The 20563-nt window shown below is 45.2% G+C and overlaps 1 protein-coding gene across 2 annotated transcripts; it reads left to right on the top strand.

Moving 5' to 3' along the window:
• Window positions 1–140: 140 nt before the first annotated feature.
• LOC144098883 (ecdysone 20-monooxygenase-like) lies at window positions 141–16586 on the top strand. 2 transcript variants are annotated; one of them, XM_077631810.1, is made up of 10 exons: window positions 141–316; window positions 650–869; window positions 2040–2277; window positions 6919–7112; window positions 8606–8807; window positions 8896–9061; window positions 9171–9310; window positions 10880–10958; window positions 13397–13597; window positions 14080–16585. In XM_077631810.1, exons 2-10 carry the CDS (start codon window positions 671–673, stop codon window positions 14188–14190), a joined length of 1530 nt encoding a protein of 509 aa, XP_077487936.1. In that variant the 5' UTR covers window positions 141–316; window positions 650–670; the 3' UTR covers window positions 14191–16585. The 2 variants fall into 2 exon arrangements, 1 of the variants encoding a protein (XP_077487936.1); XR_013307262.1 differs by having other exon boundaries at window positions 180–316; window positions 9171–10272; window positions 10487–10958; window positions 14080–16586.
• Window positions 16587–20563: the final 3977 nt, after the last annotated feature.

The raw sequence follows: 20563 nt of genomic DNA, 5'->3' as shown, positions 1-20563 counted from the left end.
ACGCTCACACACGCTCGCTCGCTCGCGCGCGCGAATGAAGAGCGAATGATAGGGCTTCGAGCAGCTGCGACGGTGCGCCACACGCGATGACAGCACGGGCGAGCAACCGATACGACGTCCGATAAAAAAGAGCCCGCGGCGTCGGGCCGTCGTCGCGGCCTGCCCAAAGGCGCGCACACAAAAGCCGCACGTAGTTGGCTCGCTGCCCGTAAGAGGTGCGCGCACCCCTGGCTGCCGCCTCCTCCTCTTCGCCGCATCGGGGGCGCAGTCAGTCGCCGGCGGCAGCTGTGTTTACTAGGAAGTGCTCCTCGCTCAGGTGAGCAGCAGCAGACGGCATTATCATAGTCCCGTCACGTTCCGCACGCTCCCGCTAGCGCGCTCCTCCCTTTTTTTTTTCCTGTTCTCTTAACTCGTGCTGTCACCGGCGCGGCGCCGAGGGCACCGACGTGCGCCTGGTGGTTTTAGTTGGGGCGCTGCCGGAGGCGCGAGAAACAAAAACCGCTATGGACGTTCCGGAAGCGCACCCTTGGTAACAGCGACCGCGGCTCCCGTGTTTGGCCCGCACGGACGCTGACACGCGCCCTCGGGGTGTTCCTCGGGCGGGCAGCGGTGCACGGCTCTCTTTTCTGCCTCCCCGCATGACCTGCAGGCGAGATCGCCGAGCCCGGAGATGAAGCGGGGTGGCCGGGCGCTAGCGCGGAGCGTCGCCTCGGAGACGTCCGTCTCGCTCGGCACGCGGCCGCCCAGCAGCAGCGGTGCCGCGAAGGAGCTGCGCCGGACAACGTATCCAAAACCCTTCGACCAGATTCCGGGCCCCAAGCCGTCGCTGCCTTTCATTGGAACCAGCTGGCAGTACTCGAAGTGGTGGGGTGAGCGCACCTTTTCTTCGCGGTTCCTTTGTGAAGAACATTTTGCGGTCTTTCCTTTTTCCGTTCTTCACCAATGAACGATTGTGCTCATTGTTATGTGCCGCTGTTCGCGCATTTATTACCTGTATGCCAAGATTGCAACATTAGCGACGGTAGGGGCATTATGTCGCATCTCGAGCGGTGCCGTTCCGGTATACTGGCAAGTATAGAGCACAAAGAAGCGCCATTTGTCCCAGGCGTATGCAGAAGAATCTGTGGCACACGCAAAAGGTGCCTATTCATCATGCAACTGGGTGTAATAGCGCGCTTCCTCCCTTCCATCAATTTTTATTGTTGAATACGTCTCGCAAGAGAGCACTTGTTTCGCAGTGTGAGCAAAATTGTGTGGGTGTATGTGGAAAATTCATTTCCCTACTTTTGGCCACATCATAATTTTTACGTGAGGCATGTCATGAACTGGATTCATATGACATTAATAAAATGAAATACTATTGGGACTTCTCAGCTATTCTACTTGTATTCTTGCGGTGGAATTAAAATACAGTTAGGACAAACAGATGCGCAATTAAGCCGCACAAAAGTGGCAGTAAATTGGGTAGCAGGTATGCAGTGAGCACGCTGAAAATGTCTGCCTTTTAACAGGTGCTGGATCAATTAAACCTGTAATAAAGAAGCTGCAAAAATTACTGTTATCATCATCATCATTTATAGAATGAAATCCCTAATTAATCTTCTCACAGTGTTTCTTGGTAGTACATGCCTCTCTGAAAACTAAATTGTGCACTTGTCACGTTTAGTTTGTTGTTGCTTATTCTGTGCAGGCTCCTCATGTGGCAAAGTTCGGTTATACTTAAGCTACCGCATGACTTTCTGCATGCTTGAAGAGATGCATCTTTTGCAAATAATCATGTGAAATGAAATTTCTGTCAAAAATGGACATGAAGTCCACCGCAGTGATTAAAATTTCTGTAATAAAGCCTAGTCAGCAAGTTTTCTAGTAAGGTGTCATACAGTTAAGACTCTAGCAATTGTATGCAGCAGGAAATATGTGAGCCTAAAGATCCCAACGTGTATTAAGGCTATCAAAGTCTTCTAGCTAAGGAGTCAAACTTCCCATTCTGCTCACCTGCACTGATGTGCAAGTACAATGTGGCAACTTTCATGGTGCAGGCCGCTACAACTTGTACCAGCTTCACGATGCCAGTACAGATAAGTACCACCGGTATGGTGACCTCGTGAAAGAAGAGTACCAGTGGCGGAGACCAATGGTTCTTGCCTTCAACCCGGAGGACTTTGAAGTCATATTCCATAGCCAGGGTCGGTGCCCAGTCCGCCCGCCCAATGAGTTTGTCTGCAAGTACCGCAACGAGCACCCCAACAAGTACAACAGTGTCGGCCTCTCTAATGCGTGTGTACCACTATTCCCATGGCAACTACGCACGCACAGAGGCATATGGCCACTTTAACCTTAGCAAAAGGGCTGTTTCTGTCCACAGCTGTAGCCACAAACTTCAAAAAAAGTAAAAAAAAAAAACAATTAGGTGGAGAATAAATCCCAAAGGTACTCCAGTGCTGAATGTTAAGTAGTGATGCACCAAGTGAACTGCAATAATTGACATAGATTGATTTTAAGGCATTGTTTGATATCAAACAATTGCCATGTGCTTGTGGCCTAAAGCGGCTGTAAACGGGAACAGCACAATCTTGGGCTGACCCAATTTACCATTCTCCAGTTTCATCTCAGTTGCAGTCTTTCGGGTGGGTCAACATGCCGTTGACAGCAAAGGCAAAAAGCAGTAAGAAATGGATAGATTGCTGCGTGACAACCTATGTGCGTCAAAAGAATAATGCTTGAAACTATCACATGTGTACTCTAGTAAATTGTACAATTGCTAAAGCAAGGATACCTTAAATATATATAAAAAAGATCATCATCAGCCTGACTACACCTACTGCAGGGCAAAGGCCTCTCCACCTCTCCGATTAACCATGTCCTCTGCCAGCTCTGGCCGCCCTATCCCCAGAAACTTCTTAACCTCATCCACCCACCTAACTTTCTGCCACCCTCTCCTACACTTGCCTTCTCTCGGAATGCACTCTGTTACCCTTAAAGACAGGCGGTTATCTTGCCTTCGCATTATATATGCTGGCGTAATTAGACAGTGTGTCACAAAATGACACACTTTCTATACCAATGCTTGGATGGTTCCAGAATAATTTGAGTTTCCTGGAGGCACAGCATGGAATGGTAGCGGAGTGGTTGCTACTGCTGCAGGAGTTGAGTTGTTGTATGCTACAGGTGGGATTAGCCTTGCTAGTTCTGCCGGCAATTGCTCCACCGTAGCGTCACTTATATGTTAATAATGACTTAAAACCTGTCGGAACTGCCCCACTATGCGCACAGTCACTTATAATAGTACATATTCCACTCCCGCAGTCACCATCTATGCACACATTCACTCACAGTAGAACATAGTCCACTCCAGAAGTCACCATTTATGCACGTATTCAGTCGCAGTAGAACATAGTCCACTGCAGTGCCACGATCTATGCACATATGCAGTCACAGTAGAACATAGTCCATTGCAGTGCCACCATCCATGCACACATTCACTCACAGTATAACATAGTCCACTCCAGAAGACACCATCTACGGACACATTTAATTACAGTAGACCATAGTCCATTCCTGCTGTCACCATTTAGAGACAAGGTCCGTGTCCTGCAGAAATGTTAAAATAAGGCTTGCAGCCTCCCTTCTGCATGTCTGGTTTCCACTCGGGTAGACAATGTCCTGAACTGTACTGTGAAGGGCTCCTGTCTTCTTAAAGGAAGCGAACATCACATACCTTCCTGCGTTGTACTCTGGGCAGTACATAATAGAATGTTCTATATCCCCGCACACACCACATAAAGAACATAGCGGAGACAATGCCGTGCCCGTCTTATGCATGGGCGAGACTGTCTGCCACCTCACTGCCTCTGACTCCTATGTCAGAGGGCACCCATTGGAAATATAGAATAAAGCCTCTGCTGTGCAGATTCTGCATTAAGCGTAGAGAGCTTATAGACAAGGCATCGGTAGGGAAACCACGCTCTAACCTCTGAACGGCAGATTTTGATTCAGTTAGGATGACAACAGGTTGAGCCGGACAAGACCCTAACTTACGTAAAGCCACCTCAATAGCAACTCTTTCAGCTGTTGTGGAGGATACGACAGCAGTAAAACGTACAGACCACTTACAGTCCAAAGAAGGAATGTAAAAATCCGCTGCGCTAGCTTGTTTGACCTTGTCCACAGAACCATCCATGAAAATTTGAAGATGGCAGACACTCTTTTTCCAAATGTTCAAGTACGAGCGAACCCGTTGCTGCCAAACGAGAGCTGTGCTTTGTGCTCACATGGAGAATTGTGACCTTACAGTCGAGGGTCGGAAAAGACCAGGGGGGTTTCGACCGTTTCCTTTGCCTTCGAACAGTAAGGCCTAAAGAACTAAGAGTATTAAGGCCTAAGTAGGCCTTTGACTCATATTTCTTGCAGAGCCGCCGGAGAAGGGGTTGCCCAGCTACCGTCTCTCCTAGGCGGCCAAGATGCATTAGTAGTCTCTGAGAAGCGACAAGGCTAAGAGGTTTCGATAGAGACTCATGAAGTACTGCCTTGTTCGCAGCCGCCTGAGGAACTCCAATGGCTCTTCTTAGGCCCTTTCTATGGAAAACTTGGAGACGTTCAAGCTGTGATGCCAAGGGGGAAATTAAAGGTAATTGATGCATTATGCGACTCACCACCAGGGCTTCATGAAGTTTGACCATTGAAGAAGGATGGTTTCCCCATTGCTCACTTGCAATTCTACGGATCGCATTGAAACGTGAAGATAGAGATGAGACAATCGGCATCGACAGCTTTTCGCCACTGTAGACAGGAGTCAATAATGACGCCCAGAGAACGTGTGTGATTGAATTGGCGGATGCAAGAGCGACCAAGGTCTATCTTCAACCGCGCTTGACGTCTTCCTACACCTGGAAACTGAACAAAGCCGGATTTTTCCACTGATAGAGACAATCCCACACCTTGAAGGTAAGCTTGTACCGAAAGTAGAGCCTGTCGAGCTATCAGGGCTAATCGCTTGTGTTGGTAGCCAGTAATCCAAATACAGATGTCATCAGCATATACTGACATACGCATTTGCCTGCAATTTTTTTGCAACGAATCGGGAAGGCCAGCTATTATGATGTTAAAGAGCGTGGGGGAAGAACACTTGAGGCACACCTCGTGATAGAACCCTTTCGAAGCTTAAGGTACTCCCTAACCGTACAAGAACTGCACGATCACTGGTAAACGCGTCAATGAATCTTAACATATAGCCCTGTATGCCCATGCCTTGCAAACTGTTCAGAATTGAGCTCTGAAGCACGTTATCATAAGACTTTGCAACGTCAAGAAAAATGGCTAAGGTAGAAAGGCCGAAAGCTCTCTGGTGTTTAATGTGACTCGTCAAGTCTAAGGCGCTACCTTGGGCACTAAGACCTGGGCGGAATCCTGTCATACATATTGGCAGTGCCTTGCTGTCCTCAAGCCACCACGATAAGCATTCATTTACCAGCTTCTCCATCAACTTAGCTACACAGGAAGTCAATGACATAGGGCGATACAGGGCAAGGTCCGTCATGTCTTTGCCACGGTTCAGTGCCTGCGAACACTGGCATGCATAATATCCTGTACTGAGAAGCCTCAATCTTGAGCTAAGCATTGGCATGAGAAAAAGAAAATGTGTAACTAAAAGGAAGTAGCCTGCAATGTGTTTCATTTCTCTTTTGAATGCCTTGTCTTATGCCTGCAGGCTTGAGTTTTCTTGTACAGGCCAATCGGTCGAGCCCTCATCAGTTATCCCGTATACTTTGCATTGCTCAAGTTCAATTTTTTTTTTTTTGCTTTCGCTTTCTTCTGTGCACAGGTAGCAAGGCACCAGTAGTCAACTGGAGTTTAGATTACGGGTCTTGTTTGTGAAAACGCCAGAGAGATAGGCAAGGATGCTGTACCCTACCATCTTGTATGGTCAGAGTGGAAATTTCAAGTGGAGGCAAGGTGGAACATGCATGCCATCGCACTTTCCCCCAGGTTAACTGCTTGGTTAAATGTTAAGGGGAATTCCCCAAGGTGGATTAATTTGTAATAAGGGAGTAATTACTCATTGGCATCCACCCAAGCGCAACTATATGGCTACAAGGGAAAGCTTCCTATGTAGCCATATGGCTGCACTTGGGTGGATGCCAATGAGTAATTACTCCCTTATTATAAGTTAACTGCTTGTAGGGTCTCATCAGTATGTGACAAAGAAAGCCTAAACAAATAACATGTGCGCTGTTCCGAGTCCTGTCCGCCTGTGCAGCTAGTTCATGCACTATTATACTGAATTCACTCGTGGCTCTCAATGTGGAAACAAAACACTGTTTGAGGTATATGTTCTTAGCTCCAGATAACAGGTAAAAGAAACAGATTTTAGCTTCCAAGAAAATAAGCTAGTCTAACTGCATTGCAGCATGGATGGCTTTCTGTGGGCTGCAATGAAAATGCATGACAGCTTCCTTTAATTTCTTGCGTTAAGACATATCATTGGGACGAAAAGTTTGACCTCGGCAAAAGTAAACTAGTTGTGATGCTATTGTGTAAGTGCACAAAATATGGATGAAACCGGAAGTAGATGGCACTGCATGTGTCCCATCTACTTCATATTATGTCCTTATTGTTCTGAAAACTCTCTGCAGTCGATTCCCACCAATTCGTCCAACTGTTTCTAATTATTCAGTTGTGGTGCCCATCATCAAAGGTGTTTAGTGGAGTAGTATCATTGGACAATGAATTTATGGCATAATACAAGTTGCAGAAAGGCAAATTACATGGTTGGCATTGGCGTTGTGTTAAAATGTAACAAACTGCAGAATCTTTTGGGCAACTGGCATACAAGGAGAAGCTAAGGTGCTGGCCTGTGCTTGCATGTGCACACTTTCTAGAAACCAAGGTTCTGAAGGCCTCTCGTCCTGCCCATTGCAGGCTGGGCGCAGAGTGGCACACATTGCGCATGGCGCTGGCTCCTGTGTTGCTTCAGATGAAGAACTTAGCTGAGCTGGCAACCTGGCAAGAGGAAATCTGCCACGATTTTGTCAGCTACGTACAATGGGCTAGAGATCCCGACACACTGGAGATTGGCTGCATACAGGATGCCTTGTCCAGGCTTGCCCTAGAATGTAAGTACTTGCTGCTGTACACAACAAGAACAGTTAATCTGGCTCAAGTGCTACAGGCCAATTCTTATAAGATGTCTCAAGACTCTGCTACCTGTGATCAAAGAGACCATAAAACAATTTTTACCGAGGTTAGGAAGAATGCACGAAGGATCGGTGTTCCATCACTCATCACCGCGCCGCAAAAATTTGTAAGCTGCCCCTCATTAACTCTGAAGATGCCAGCAATTAAAAGTGCTCTTCTTCTCCTCCCTCAACTCATACATGCCGATGCACAAGAAAAAAATACAGGTTGGGACTGAGCCACTTGGGCACACCCAATGCGAAGGCTTACAAATTCCCTGCTTTATATTGGGAAGGGAGGGCTAAGAATGCACTATTAAGTGAGCCCTAGCTAATTGGTTGCGAGCAGCAATTTTTAAAAATTATTTGTAAATTATACGGTCCATGCAGAGCTTGTAAATTTGATGGCCATTCAGCTACTGCCTCCTTATGTATGATAACATATCCACCAGTGTATCAGAGATATTAGCATGGGGTTGCTTATGCATGAATGTTTATAGCTCTTAACGTGTAACGCTCTTCTGTAGTCATAGGTCTATGTGACGCCACCTCCACTATTGCATTTGATGCTTTTGGTCACAAGTGAGAATTCCATTAATTTGCTGGCCAATGAGACCGTTATCCAAGTGGCTGTAGTAGGCACTCTTTTGTGACCATGCGATCCATGTCGGCATTGGAGTGGTGCTTTAATGGTGTGGGGCACAGTAGAGACATCGTCATTTATTTTCCACTGCAACCTAGCACAGTTGGTTCAGGATTTAACAAGGTAGATGGTAGTGGCGTAAACCAAGAAAGACTATATTGAAAAAGAAAACATTCAACCAGACCTGTCTGGTTGGGATGCAACAGTAAAGAAGGAAATGAATGTAAACAAAGTTTTAGTAAGAAACACAGTTACAAAACCTACTCTTTCCTCATCAGGGTGTGATTGTGGGTGAACTGCAGCTTGACTTTTAAACACACGCACAGTCAACCACTTGGTCATTGAACCTAAACCATGAGATTAGGAAGAAGGGAGGCTTACAAAGGCACAATTAGGAAGAGTATATGTGTGCTTATTAAAAGCCAAGCTGCAACTCTCCTGCAAGAAACAGAGTATGTTTCATAACATCGTGTTTCTTGTTAGAACTTGGTTCATTTCCTTTGTTAAAATCTACATTAATAACACTGGTAACAATTGCAGTTGTTGGCAAACCAAAAATAATTCTTTAGACGAGCCCTTCTCACCTTAATTAAACAAACCGGAGACAGAGTGCCAGGAACGCACGACAAGCTGGACTCGTCGCAAGCCAGAGAAGGGTCTGCTTAAGACAGTTAAGACGAGCCTGGCTCGTCCAAATCTGCTAGGGGGTTAATGCCGTGATTGTGATGCTTGAAACCAAAATATTTCCATTGCAAGCCTCCTCTCTGTGCATGTATGCTTTCGTTTTCAGCCATATTCATGCTGTGCCTGGACACGCGACTAGGCTGCCTGAAACAGTCTGAGCAAGAGCCAGGTCAGGCATCTACTGTTATTGCCGCGGCCAGACAATTATTTTTGGCCTATCAGGAGCTCTACTATGGACTTCCCCTGTGGAAATACATATCCACACCCACATACAGAAAGTACACAGAGGCTGAAGACATCATATACAAGTAGGTTTGCTTCCGCTTCTTGATGATCGACCCGTTGCGACGCAAGCTATTGTGCCGTGCAATGAAACTAGTGTGGCTCCTTTTCCAGAATAACACTTGGGTACATCCGGCAATATGCAAAACAAAAATTGAAAGATTCCCCAAGCAGCGCAAAGAGCAAGAGTCTCCTCCAAGCTCTTCTGAGCTTAGATGGGCTTTCAGAGATGGACGTTCACCTAACCATTATGGACTTCATTGCAGGTGGCGTTTTTACAGTAAGTGTCGTGCAATGGTGGGCAACTTTGTCTATGCAGTATTTATAACGGAGTGCCAAATTTCGGTTCGTTTACTTGCTACGTTCTTCTTTCATATTGTGCCTTATAGACGGGCATTAGCCTGTGCTTCCTTCTCCATAATCTGGCCTGCAATCCAAATATACAAGAAAAGCTTTACAATGAGCTCCAGTCTAACAAGGACATCAGCAGCTGTTCCTACCTTCGAGCATGCATCAAAGAAAGCTTTCGGTACGTATCTTTCTGGCTGGTTCTTTTCTGCTTCACCTCAGCGATTTTTTGCAATGGCCTTATAAACGCTGGATACTTGATCTTGTAGGCACCTCGAACAGCACAACTGGGCATTAGATTTCAAGTGGCCTTATTTGAAGTGATCACTAAGTTTGCCGCTTTGCTGCCAACTTGCAATCAGTATCTGTAATGCCTGCATACATTTTTTGCCTTGCAAGAAAAGGCATTACTGTCTATTTCACAGCTGTTAGTGATACTGGGATGCCTCATCTCTTTACAAGATGCTGTATTTTCGGTTGTTTTGCAGCTGATAGCGCAGTGCCACGCTGGTTTAACACAGTCGGCTGCTTTTTTTTTTTTTTGTCACGCTCTGCACGCTGAGCAGTGAATTTGTATTTGTCCTTTACTTGTGTGTATGTGAAAATCTCTTGCAGCTCAAGCCTTTGCTCTGTCTCCAAATTGTGAAAGTGGAAGCATTGAGCTGAAACTTGCTATCGGTAGGACATTCCACTCAATCTTCCACCATCACACACCATTCACAGAGCTTGAGAATGAAAGCCAGCATCCTCTGTAATGGGAGGCCGTTCCATCTTGCTGGCAGTGGCTAATGGGCTGTCACTGTAATGGTAAAGTCTGTGTTCTACTGTATGGACCCTGTTCATAATCATTAAAGGGCAATTGTGGAGGTTTTTTAGGCATTTTTAGTTAACTGTCACATTATATTTCTTGGACCTCCCTGTCTTAGTCCCTGTAAATAGTTTTCTCAAAATAATGAGCAAAACAATTGTAAATCAAGAAATACCACAAAACTGAAACTAGGTGTCTATCAAAGTATGATATTACGGGTACTGTCGCAAAAAGTTTCGTGTGCACGCTGATGCAACTCTTAAGGTGGGGAATGAACGAGACTCCCAGGGTGGGGAATGAACGACTCCCAGGGTGGGGAATGAACGACTCTCAGGGTGGGGAATGAACGACTCCCAGGGTGGGGAATGAACGACTCTCAGGGTGGGGAATGAACGACTCTCGGGGTGGGGAATGAATAAGACTTTCGGGGTGGGGAATGAATAAGACTTTCGGGGTGGGGAATGAACGAGACTCCAGGGTGGGCAATGAACGAGACTCCAGGGTGGGCAATGAACGAGACTCCAGGGTGGGCAATGAACGAGACTCCAGGGTGGGCAATGAACGAGACTCCAGGGTGGGCAATGAACGAGACTCCAGGGTGGGCAATGAACGAGACTCCCAGGAGTTGGAAAAGCTAAAGGAAGGTTTAAAAAAATATGAATTCTTGCTGACAGGAGAGGATTTTAAAAATGTGCGTCAGCTACCTCTGCTAGCAGACGCCTCTTGGTGTAGTGATGCAACCCAATCACCTGAATGCCAGCAAGTATGAGGGGATGTGCATGCTCCAACCAGTGGTGTCAATAATGAGACCCGAGGCAGGACTACAATAAATTTGTTTTTGAGCACAAACGTCCCGTGAACTTTTGCTGGCGAATGGCGAATTTTGTTTCAGTCCCATAGAGATGCTCACAGTTACAGGGAATCTGTTGTGGCCACTTTCAGGCTGAGCCCAACAGTGCCTGGTCTGATGAGAATCTTGCCAGAGGACGTGGTGCTTTCCGGATACAAAGTGCCTGCAGGGGTATGCCTCACCCTTCTCTTGTCTCAAAATATTTTGCCAACAAATATGTGAAACAGGTTATTTGTGACTGCCTAACTGCTTTGACTGACACCAAGTACTCAGGAGTAAAACCCCTAGTTCATCGCGATTCTGCAAAAATTGAGGGTAAGCATATTAGTAGCCATATTCATATTTTTTTATACTATTATTGTTGCAAACATCAGTAGGAATGACAGAACGACGGCAAAATCACCAATTTACCTTATCTGCATGAATGTGACGCGAGGGGCGAGTTTTGAGACCTGAGGAAAATTTTAAAGGAAATGTTATTACGATTACAACTGTTCTAGCCAGTCATTGTCGAGGACCCTTCCAAAAGAAACTCTGATGGCATCCTCAAATATACAATTAATGGATACATCGTTGATTAAAAAGCAACGCCTCAGGTGAATGTGCCACAGTTGGGCAAAGCAAAGCATCCAATACATAAATACACGCAGTTTCCCATGCAGCAGCAGCCACCACACCACCACTACAGTGTTTCGAGTTGCCCATTCCTTCGCCCGCTTAATCTTCTTTGCTTTCCCTACTCCACTCACTTTTTCAGTGCCTTCTTTCTCTACAACCCATACCACCTTCTTTCCACATCCATTGCCACATGCTTCACCCCAAAATTATTGATTGGTGATGATTATGGATTTTTTTTTTATGGCGCAAGGGCATCTATGGCCAAAGAAAGCCATGGCACAAGGTATTTTTCGATTACTCAAGGTGGGGTCAAAGACCCATTTTCCATTTTTCAAGCATTTCACCCCTTACTAGCAGAGCACCAGGCCGAAAAGCTGGCTTCTCCTAACAGCTTGCAAGCGTAGTGGCAAAGGTCACTTTAATTACATTCAAGAGCTCACAAAAAAATTGCTCTATATACGTAAACTGGTTCCAAACATAATGCGAGGAGCATTTTGAAGCATTCTTTGGTGTCTCCTGCAGAATGTTGCAGATTCTTTGTTGTCAGTTCACAGAATGAGATTTTCCACCAGAGCAAGTTAGGGGTTGGGGAAAATATATCAAACTTTCGTTGTTGCCTCTGAGTAATGCAAGAATGCTGAATTGTAGGCCAATTGGTATTGCATGTTGGAGCAGATATAAATCAAAATATGCAAGCTTAGTTTTGTCCTATGCCTTTCAATTTCTTGTTTTCTTTTTAGCTAGTTTACAACCTGTTCCATCCTGCATCTGAGCACTTGAAGTAGAAGTGCGTTGGATGCATCCATATATAAAATACTAGAAATGTTCTATGCTCCATGCAAATAAAACTGCTTCAATTCTGAGAAGACAATCGAATAATAATAAAAGAATGCTGTATGGATGGAAGAAATTGGCTTCAGCCTGTAATTTAAAGCATAATTAAAAAATATTTCAGTATTCTTGTAACACCATCATGCTCACATGGTTCAGAAAAGGTTGTGGTTTAATGAAAAGCAAAAAAGGGAAAAAAAAAAGAAGGGGGTATTGGCCACGAAAACTACTCTGTATTTACTCTGCAGCTGGCAGATATAAAAGGGATAGGATAGAAGGGGGGTGAAATAATGATCGGAAAAATGGCAAGAAGGATAGCGGAGAGACATTATTTAGAAATGTATGTAAAGGCCACAGCACGTGCAATTAATAAATGATAAAGCTATGATAAAGCTGAAACCACAGTTCTTACATTCAATTCCCGACTTATTATTAGCGACTACTACATTATTTTTTGTGATCAGCTTCATTTCACAGCAAATACAATATGTGAGCATACAAGAATTGCCTCCAGTGTTTTTGGTTCAAACAGCACACATACCATGTGTGGAAGCAATAAGCATGCATGGCCAAAGATGGCCTCAAACAACATAACAATTCTTCTAGAGCACTCCCAGCTTTTTAAACATACTATTCAGATAGAGAGGGTCAGCTTTGCAATGTCATGTGAACTCTGTGACCCCAACATCAGCTCCTGTGATGCGTGTAGTGAACTGCAAACTTTGACAAAGGTTGCGCTACTGCACATTTCAGCTTCAGTCGTCATCACCCAGGCTTTGTCCACTGCAGGGCAATGGCCTCTACCATTGTCCTCCACTTAACCCTATCCCCCAAACCCTTCTTAATCTGCCCACCCAACTCCCGGCACTCCGTTACATTTACCATTTCTTAGAATCCACTCAATTAGCCTGAAGGACGGTTTATTATGTTCCCTTCGCGTGTCCATGCCCTTCCCTCATCCATTTCCTCTTCTTAATTTCAGCCAGGATATCATTAACTCACACATTTGTTTCTGTCCTACTCTGTTCGCTTCCAGTCTCGTAATGTCACCACCGTCGTATGACATTATTCCTATCAGCCTCACTGTCACTCCCCAAAGTGCTAGCCACCTACTAGTCCACTGCAGAGCGCTTCAACATGCCTCTTCTTGTCGCGAACAGGTTCCAGTGTTTGCAAATTCGCTGGTGACCTGTCGCCTGGAGAAGTACTTCCCGCAACCGAACAGCTTCCAGCCTGAGCGTTGGCTTGGGGAAGCACGTGGCCTCATCCACCCCTTCACCCTTCTCCCCTTTGGCCACGGCAGCCGCATGTGCGTGGGCCGACGCTTCGCGGAGCTAGAGCTCATGACAACAGCAGCCAAGGTACGTGGCATCTTTGCAGTGATGGAATGCATTTGCCCAGTGCCGCATGCACCGATGTTCACCTGTTTGGCAACGGAAATGGTTGTTCAAACAGAAGGGAGCAGAATACAAGAAAAAGCATGCATAATAGCTTACTTTCAATAATCTAAACTCAGAAGGGTCCGAAAATTTGTTCCATTTATGCAGAGTTCGAATGAACGGCAGTCCATCTGGACTCCCCTTAATAAACCTGATGTTGATGAGACTAAAGCATCAGTTCAGATAAGCCTGAAATTCGAATTAAGTGAATTCAGATCAATGAGATATCACTGTATTTGTGTTTCATTCTATAATAGCAAGGAGGTTTTGTTGCAATGACTACATATTTTTTGTGATATAAGAGTGCTCTTGTGTATCTAAAAGGTTTATTGCAGTTAGCCTTCAAATCATTGTTTACAGGCTGCATTGGGCAGCTAAAAATGCACTGCTTCTCATTCATCCAGATGGTCCAGAACTTCATTATAGAGCCATGCACACAACACATCAACACAAGCCACATATTTGTGGTTGTGCCAAACCATCCAGTGGGACTGCGATTCCACGACCGGAAGTGATCACCCGTTCCCTATTTGAGGGCAGCTGTCAAGCACTTCTGTGAAAGTGTTGTGCATACAGCAAGAACTGCAGTCTCTTCATCAGTCGTTACTGCAGGTCGCTACTGCATTGCTGCTGGTGCGACAGTGAGACTTGCCCTTCCAGCTGCTTCACTGAGGTGACCCACAAAAACGGCTATACTGTTGGTCAGTTCCACTGTTGCTACACACCCAAGATATTTCAGAACTGTGAAACTGACCACCTCCGCAGATGACCACTTTTTATAAACCCGTGTGTGGTTGTGTCGAGTACGTGTGACCACATTTGGCGCCCGTTTTACACTGCCATTATTTATACGTGTAGAGAAATGTCTTGTGAGCGAACTGCATTTGTATTAATTGCTGCAAAGTTATTGCTTATCAGGCACCATTGCAGTTGATGCTCATTTTTATTCAAATTGACGATGACAGAAGTGTGGTGCGGTGGTAGAAACCTTACTGGGTGGAATCTTTACTCCAAGCATTTCAAACTTGGTTTCAGCGTTGCTTTCTCATGGAGTCTTGGTCACTGAATACTAGTCCATAACAACTGTAGAAGTACTTCAGTACCAGTTTAGAACTGAAAACATTCTCCCGTAGGTCACACCAAGTTCCTTTCGTAGTATCGCATCAGGCAAATGGCCTGGCCGCATTTGTTGCAGCCAATCATTGGGCTCAGTTCTCAGGTAAAAGCAACTCAATGCTACCTTATAAACATCATAAGAGAGCTTTAAGATCATGACTGCTGCGTCATTAAAACCGGTGTTTATTGCTAAATGAATTTTATGCGTTATTTCTACATTTTATATTAATAGCTCTGAAATGGCTGTGCACGATATAAAAGGTTCTTGACACGAAATTTTAATGGTCTTCACCCACTTTGCACAGGGCAAGAAAGATGGAAGTATCTATTTTTCAGTAAAAAGGTTCTAAATATTGAATGCTTGGCCTGGCTATTGTTCCTCACAAAAACCTAACATACAGAATCCTTTACTAACTACATAATTTCTTGGCTTTAGTCCACAGGAGTAAACAAAGGGCCAGTCCCATGGGTCAATCTGTGCTAAGAAAATGTGACCTTGGCAAAGCCTGTCGCATCATACATGTATGGCTTGTCACACGATATTGGTTTAGCAGGCACGGTTGTGGTGGAGGTTTCAGAATTTGCCACATGGTGCGCAAAATGCGGACCTTTGAACTGCCACACCAAGTCAGAAAAAATCGCTATTATTGGTCGGAAAATTTTATCTCATTATTAAATGCTTGGATCTGCTCGGGGGGCTTTCGAGATGAATCAAATTTTTGTTTACTGCTTTGTCACAATTAGGCGTAACTGTCAAAACTGGTGGCAGGAACCTGGAAGTGGACAACATGCTGAAATCTTACACGAACAAACATTTTGTGTTACAGTGGCTCTTGAACAGTCGAGGAATGTCTTTCTCTGTGCTCTAACCATGTTCAGTGACGCTACAAACTATTCGAGCTGTTGCTGCTCTTTCCATTGCTCAGTTTAAAATCTCTAGGATTGGCATGTGTGAGCATTTGATTTGGGTCAGGTACTTGGTGGACAGCAGTTAAAATTAACAGGGCAGAAATACTTGATATTTTACATTGGTACTAGTCTGCTCTGTCACCAAACTAGATTGAAACTTCCTTTCACGAAGTGAATTTAGCCTTAATAGGTTTTTCCTTTATATTGGCAGCTAGTTGATGAACAGAAGTAATCAGAGTTTCTGTTTAATATCTTTAGGCAGGATCAAATGGGAGACAGCCATTATTTCATTGAAAACTGCTTTTTTTCTACTGCATTGAGTAAATGACTTTCAGAGATTCTAAACAAAGTATTAACACACGTAGCGATTTCAGAGCTTGCGTTTTTATGGCCACTGGTAATCAGTCTGGCGCTGTATTGAAAAATCAGCATGTTTTTGTGCTCATATGCATGTTCTTGAGCTTTAATGAATGTTTGTGGTTGTCCCATCATGCGCCTCTGGTGCAAGATGCACTGAATAAATTTCTGCACTTTTTTTTATATTTTACTGCATTATGGGCAGAAGAGACATGGTTGTGATATTTAAAACTCTGAGCTCGTATTGTTCTCATCGCATCAAGGCTTCCAGGTTTACTTGACAATGGCTGTTAAGCGACATGTGTTGAATGTATACAAAGAAGGAATGCTGATGGAATGTGCATAATAGTGCCACAGTTTATACTACATATGTTAGGTCGTCATGTAAAAGCCCACCTTGTAAGAGAGATGCTTATGATGCTCACTTGTATCTCACACAGCCGAGAAGTGCCCCATCTACCAAAGTAAGATTTTTTAATATAATCTACAAACTTGCACACTATTTTACAAATAAAAACTGCTTTAAGCAAACATGGTGTCTGAGCCACTTAATACGCAGGAATGCATTGGTGGCGGTGCTTAGCTGGGCTGTTGAGTTAGTGCAAAATTCTCAAACATTGAGAACAGCATGAGGCTGGGCTGTTGAGTTAGTGCAAAATTCTCAAACATTGAGAACAGCATGAGGTGGAAATGCAAATACAGAAATTAACTGGCCACTTTTATGGCTGCCAGTGTGAAAAAAAAAAAAAAGTCAATCCCAATGACTTATCAGCAGCCTGACCAAGTGCATCACAAGATGAAAGCCTCTTCCTGTGGTTTCTAGTTATGTCCTCAGTCTGAATGGCTGAGCTACAGCGAGTGAATTTCCAAGACAGATGTGAAAGCTCTTCCTGGAGTTCCTGTGACAAGAACTGTCTGCATCTCTCAAGAGAGGGTACATGTACGTGTTTAAATGTAAGGCTCATGCTCAATGGCATGGTTCTGGTTTGTCTAAACAGATGTGCTTTCGAACAATTAGCATGAGCAGTTGGTAATGACTTTGAAGTTTTCCTATCAGCTGACTCCAGAACAAAGTCCGTTACTGCTTGCCCCACTCAAAATTTGTAAAAACGGGCTACATGTCTACCCCATCGACACTCTGTATTAAGCTGTGTGCGTGCAAAGACCAGTGTGCTCCTGCCTTTTACTCTTTCACTGGGCCCAAAATCTGGCTTGTACTTTTGCAAAATCTCGCCACTGCAATCTCCACTGCAATACAAAATCTCTCCACTGCAGCCATGCATAGTGCTGGGGGTTCTGGAGATGTCACACAGAAGAGTGCAAGATGGTGCTGGACGCAGTTTTGAACTTCACAAAGGAGACATCTGCGGCGCTTCACTCAGCCTTAACACCCAAGTGCAAGTTGGTGGACTGAGGGTCATGTTAGCGCTTCGCTTTAATGGAGACACTCCGGCTACAATGCTGTGCTCTTCCCCTAAGCTCGCACTGATCACCACTCAGTACTACAATTGGGCTCAAGTGTACTTAGTATAGGTAATCACCATTGGTATATTACATTTATTAAATATACTTGGGATGGGGGGGGGGGGGGGGGAATGTAGAAAGCTTGCAAGATGACCAAGCATTAAGATCATAGGAGGAGCAGGTGAATTGTGCCGCCCTAAATAGCTCCAGAGAGCCATGCAACTGTAACCAAACTAAATAAGCCAGCTTGTGATTGTCGACGTGGGGACGTTTGTGACCAAGTTCACCAGTACTGCGTAAATGTGCACTGCACCCCTTTTCATATGGCAAATGTTATGTCAATCGGCAGGTGCATATGCGGATCTGCGGAATATTGAACAGGCACACACTCACTGGAGATATTGCACTAAAGGCATCCAGCCTGCCACACTGCCTTCAGTGTTTCGGAACAGAAAGGCACCGAAAAAGCAGCTTGACATTTCTAGCCAACAAAATTAAAATACTCCATCAGTGCCTTGTTTCCATGGAAGCCATGCTTGAACAGCTTTCACATTAGCCTTCGCATCCGTCTTACCAATTCTCACTGTTACTTGACCGTTTAAATTCTGTATTCACACCTTGTTTGCATGTACAGCTACAAACTCCATGAACTTCCTACCAAAATAAAGTCTGCAACTGTACCCTCACCGCATGCTCTTCTTTCGTTGTGGTTAGAGTCTGAAGGTTCCATCATTATGATCAAGAAAACAGCTCCCATTTCAGGTTCAGAGATGAAATGATAAACCTCTTGCCCTGCCCATATTTTTACATGGCAGTGAACTTAACTATAGCACTTCATCACAGCTATAGTGAACTAGAACAGTATCCTAGTTCACTATAATCACAGCCAACACAAAGTTTCATAGTCTGCTTCAACAGGCTTCTCGGAGGGTGAGGGGGCAGTGCTACCACAACTTCCAAAATGTTGCTATTTCTCGCGTCCATGCGGTCGCCACAGCGTCGGCGCATAAAGCAGGACGGACCGTATAACGCGGGAATCACACTCAGGGTCAACGGTAATGTAATTCCAGCGGTGGAAAGCATTAGGGTTCTAGGATTACGAATTCAGGCGAACGGCAGGAACTCGGAAACGATTCAGAGACTAGACGCTAGCACCAGTCAAACTTGCCGACTCCTAAAACGAATCGCTAACAAACATGCGGGTATGAAAGAAGCTAACCTCCTTAGGCTAGTGCAATCTTTTATAATCAGCAGGATAGTCTACGTGGCACCTTTTTTGCGGCTTTACCAGGCGGAAAAGGACAAACCGGATGTTTTAATCCGTAAAGGGATAAAAACAGCACTAGGTTTACCACCCTGTGCGCCAACAAACAAAATTTTGAGTCTAGGGGTTTCGAATACCCTCGAAGAGCTCATTGAGGCTGCAAGGACCTCGCAGTATCAGAGACTTTTACGCAGTCGTACTGGTCGCAGCATTCTGGAGAAGCTGGGGCACGAGCCTCGAGCGTGCTCGAGACGTACGGGCCCGGTTCCTAGACAGGTTAGGGACAAATTAAAGATACCCCCACTCCCCAAAAACATGCATCCCATCTACCATGAGAGCCGGAGGAAGGAAAGAGCAGTAGCGTTGCAAGCCCGCTTTCAGGGCAGACAGGATGTCTTGTATACGGATGCCGCACAATGCACAAACAGTTCGGGGCACATTTCGGTAGCCACTAGGGAAAACGGAGGCCCGGTAGCGTGCTGCAGCACCAGACACTCGACAGTAACGGAGGCGGAAGAGTTGGCCATTGCGCTGGCTTTAACTCAACAACAGGTTAAAATTATCGTGACTCAAAATCAGCGATTAGAAACTTTGACGCGGGCTGCATTTCAGTTACAGCAGCACGAGTGTTGGCCGGCAGTCCACCACCGGCAGAACTGGTAGCGCTCATCTGGACACCCGCGCACCAAGGGCTGAGGGGAAACGAGAAAGCGCACGCACTGGCCCGAGGATTAGCTACTTTCCGGGATCCCAGTGGCGTCTTGTGCACAACCCCTTCGCGCGATGAGGAGCTCCTACAGTTCAAAGACGACCTTAACACGTATCAGGAAATCCTAGACCATTACAAATTAGGCCGAGCGGTACTTCCAAAAGCAAGTAAACAGCTAACCAAAAACGAAGAGGTTGCGTGACGCAAGCTCCAAACCGGAGTATTACCTAACCCTCAGCTTTATAGCAAGTGGCACCCTGAGATTTTCAGCCCCAGGTGCAAACGTTGCGACAGCATAGCGGACATGATCCATATGGTATGGACATGTCCGAGCTTTGGACAACTTGACCGAACAGATGAGTCCTGGGAGGCACTGCTTCACAACGAGGACGAAACTAAACAACGTGAAGTCATCCGTCTCGCCCTTGCCGCTGCTGAGATCCAAGAGATCCCGGTCGACGGCTGAGGGGGAGGACATGGCTGGAACCGAGCGGCACCTTGGATACCCATCATCCTTTTGACGGGTGCTAATAAATATTATTTCTCTCTTCTCTCTCCAAAATGTTCACTTGGATGAAAGCCAAAAGCCATGAAACTGCAGGAATTCCTGACTTGCGGTCGAACTATTGTAAACTTTGCCCCCATGTCTGAGATCCTTGCTATAGTAAAGGCCATTAGCAATGCCCATGAAAAACTATAAGTAGCTTGTGCTCTTCTGTATTGAACAAGTATGTGCATGGTATGCCTTGCTAAATCTTCCAGTCAGTGTTGTTTAACAGTTGCGAACATCTCAAGCAACCTGCTGCAGGCATCACCTGTATAGCCCTGACGCTTCTGTGGAGGGTGGAAGCCCAATGGGCAAAAATCTATTGTAATTACGATTCCTCTCACTGCCTCAAAGTTCTGGTGTGGGCAGGGACACTATTTTTTGTTCTTTTTATGGTCCCACAAAAATTTTCTCATAAAGTTAGTACTGTATTTGCATGTATATAACATGAAGTGGGAGTTCGAGACCTCATGATAATGAAAAAATTATACATATATTACGATTATAATTCGATCGGAGTTT

This window comes from Amblyomma americanum, chromosome 7 (assembly GCF_052857255.1).
Source record: "Amblyomma americanum isolate KBUSLIRL-KWMA chromosome 7, ASM5285725v1, whole genome shotgun sequence".
Lineage (NCBI taxonomy): Eukaryota > Metazoa > Arthropoda > Arachnida > Ixodida > Ixodidae > Amblyomma > Amblyomma americanum.
This window is presented reverse-complemented; position numbering and strand designations above follow the sequence as displayed.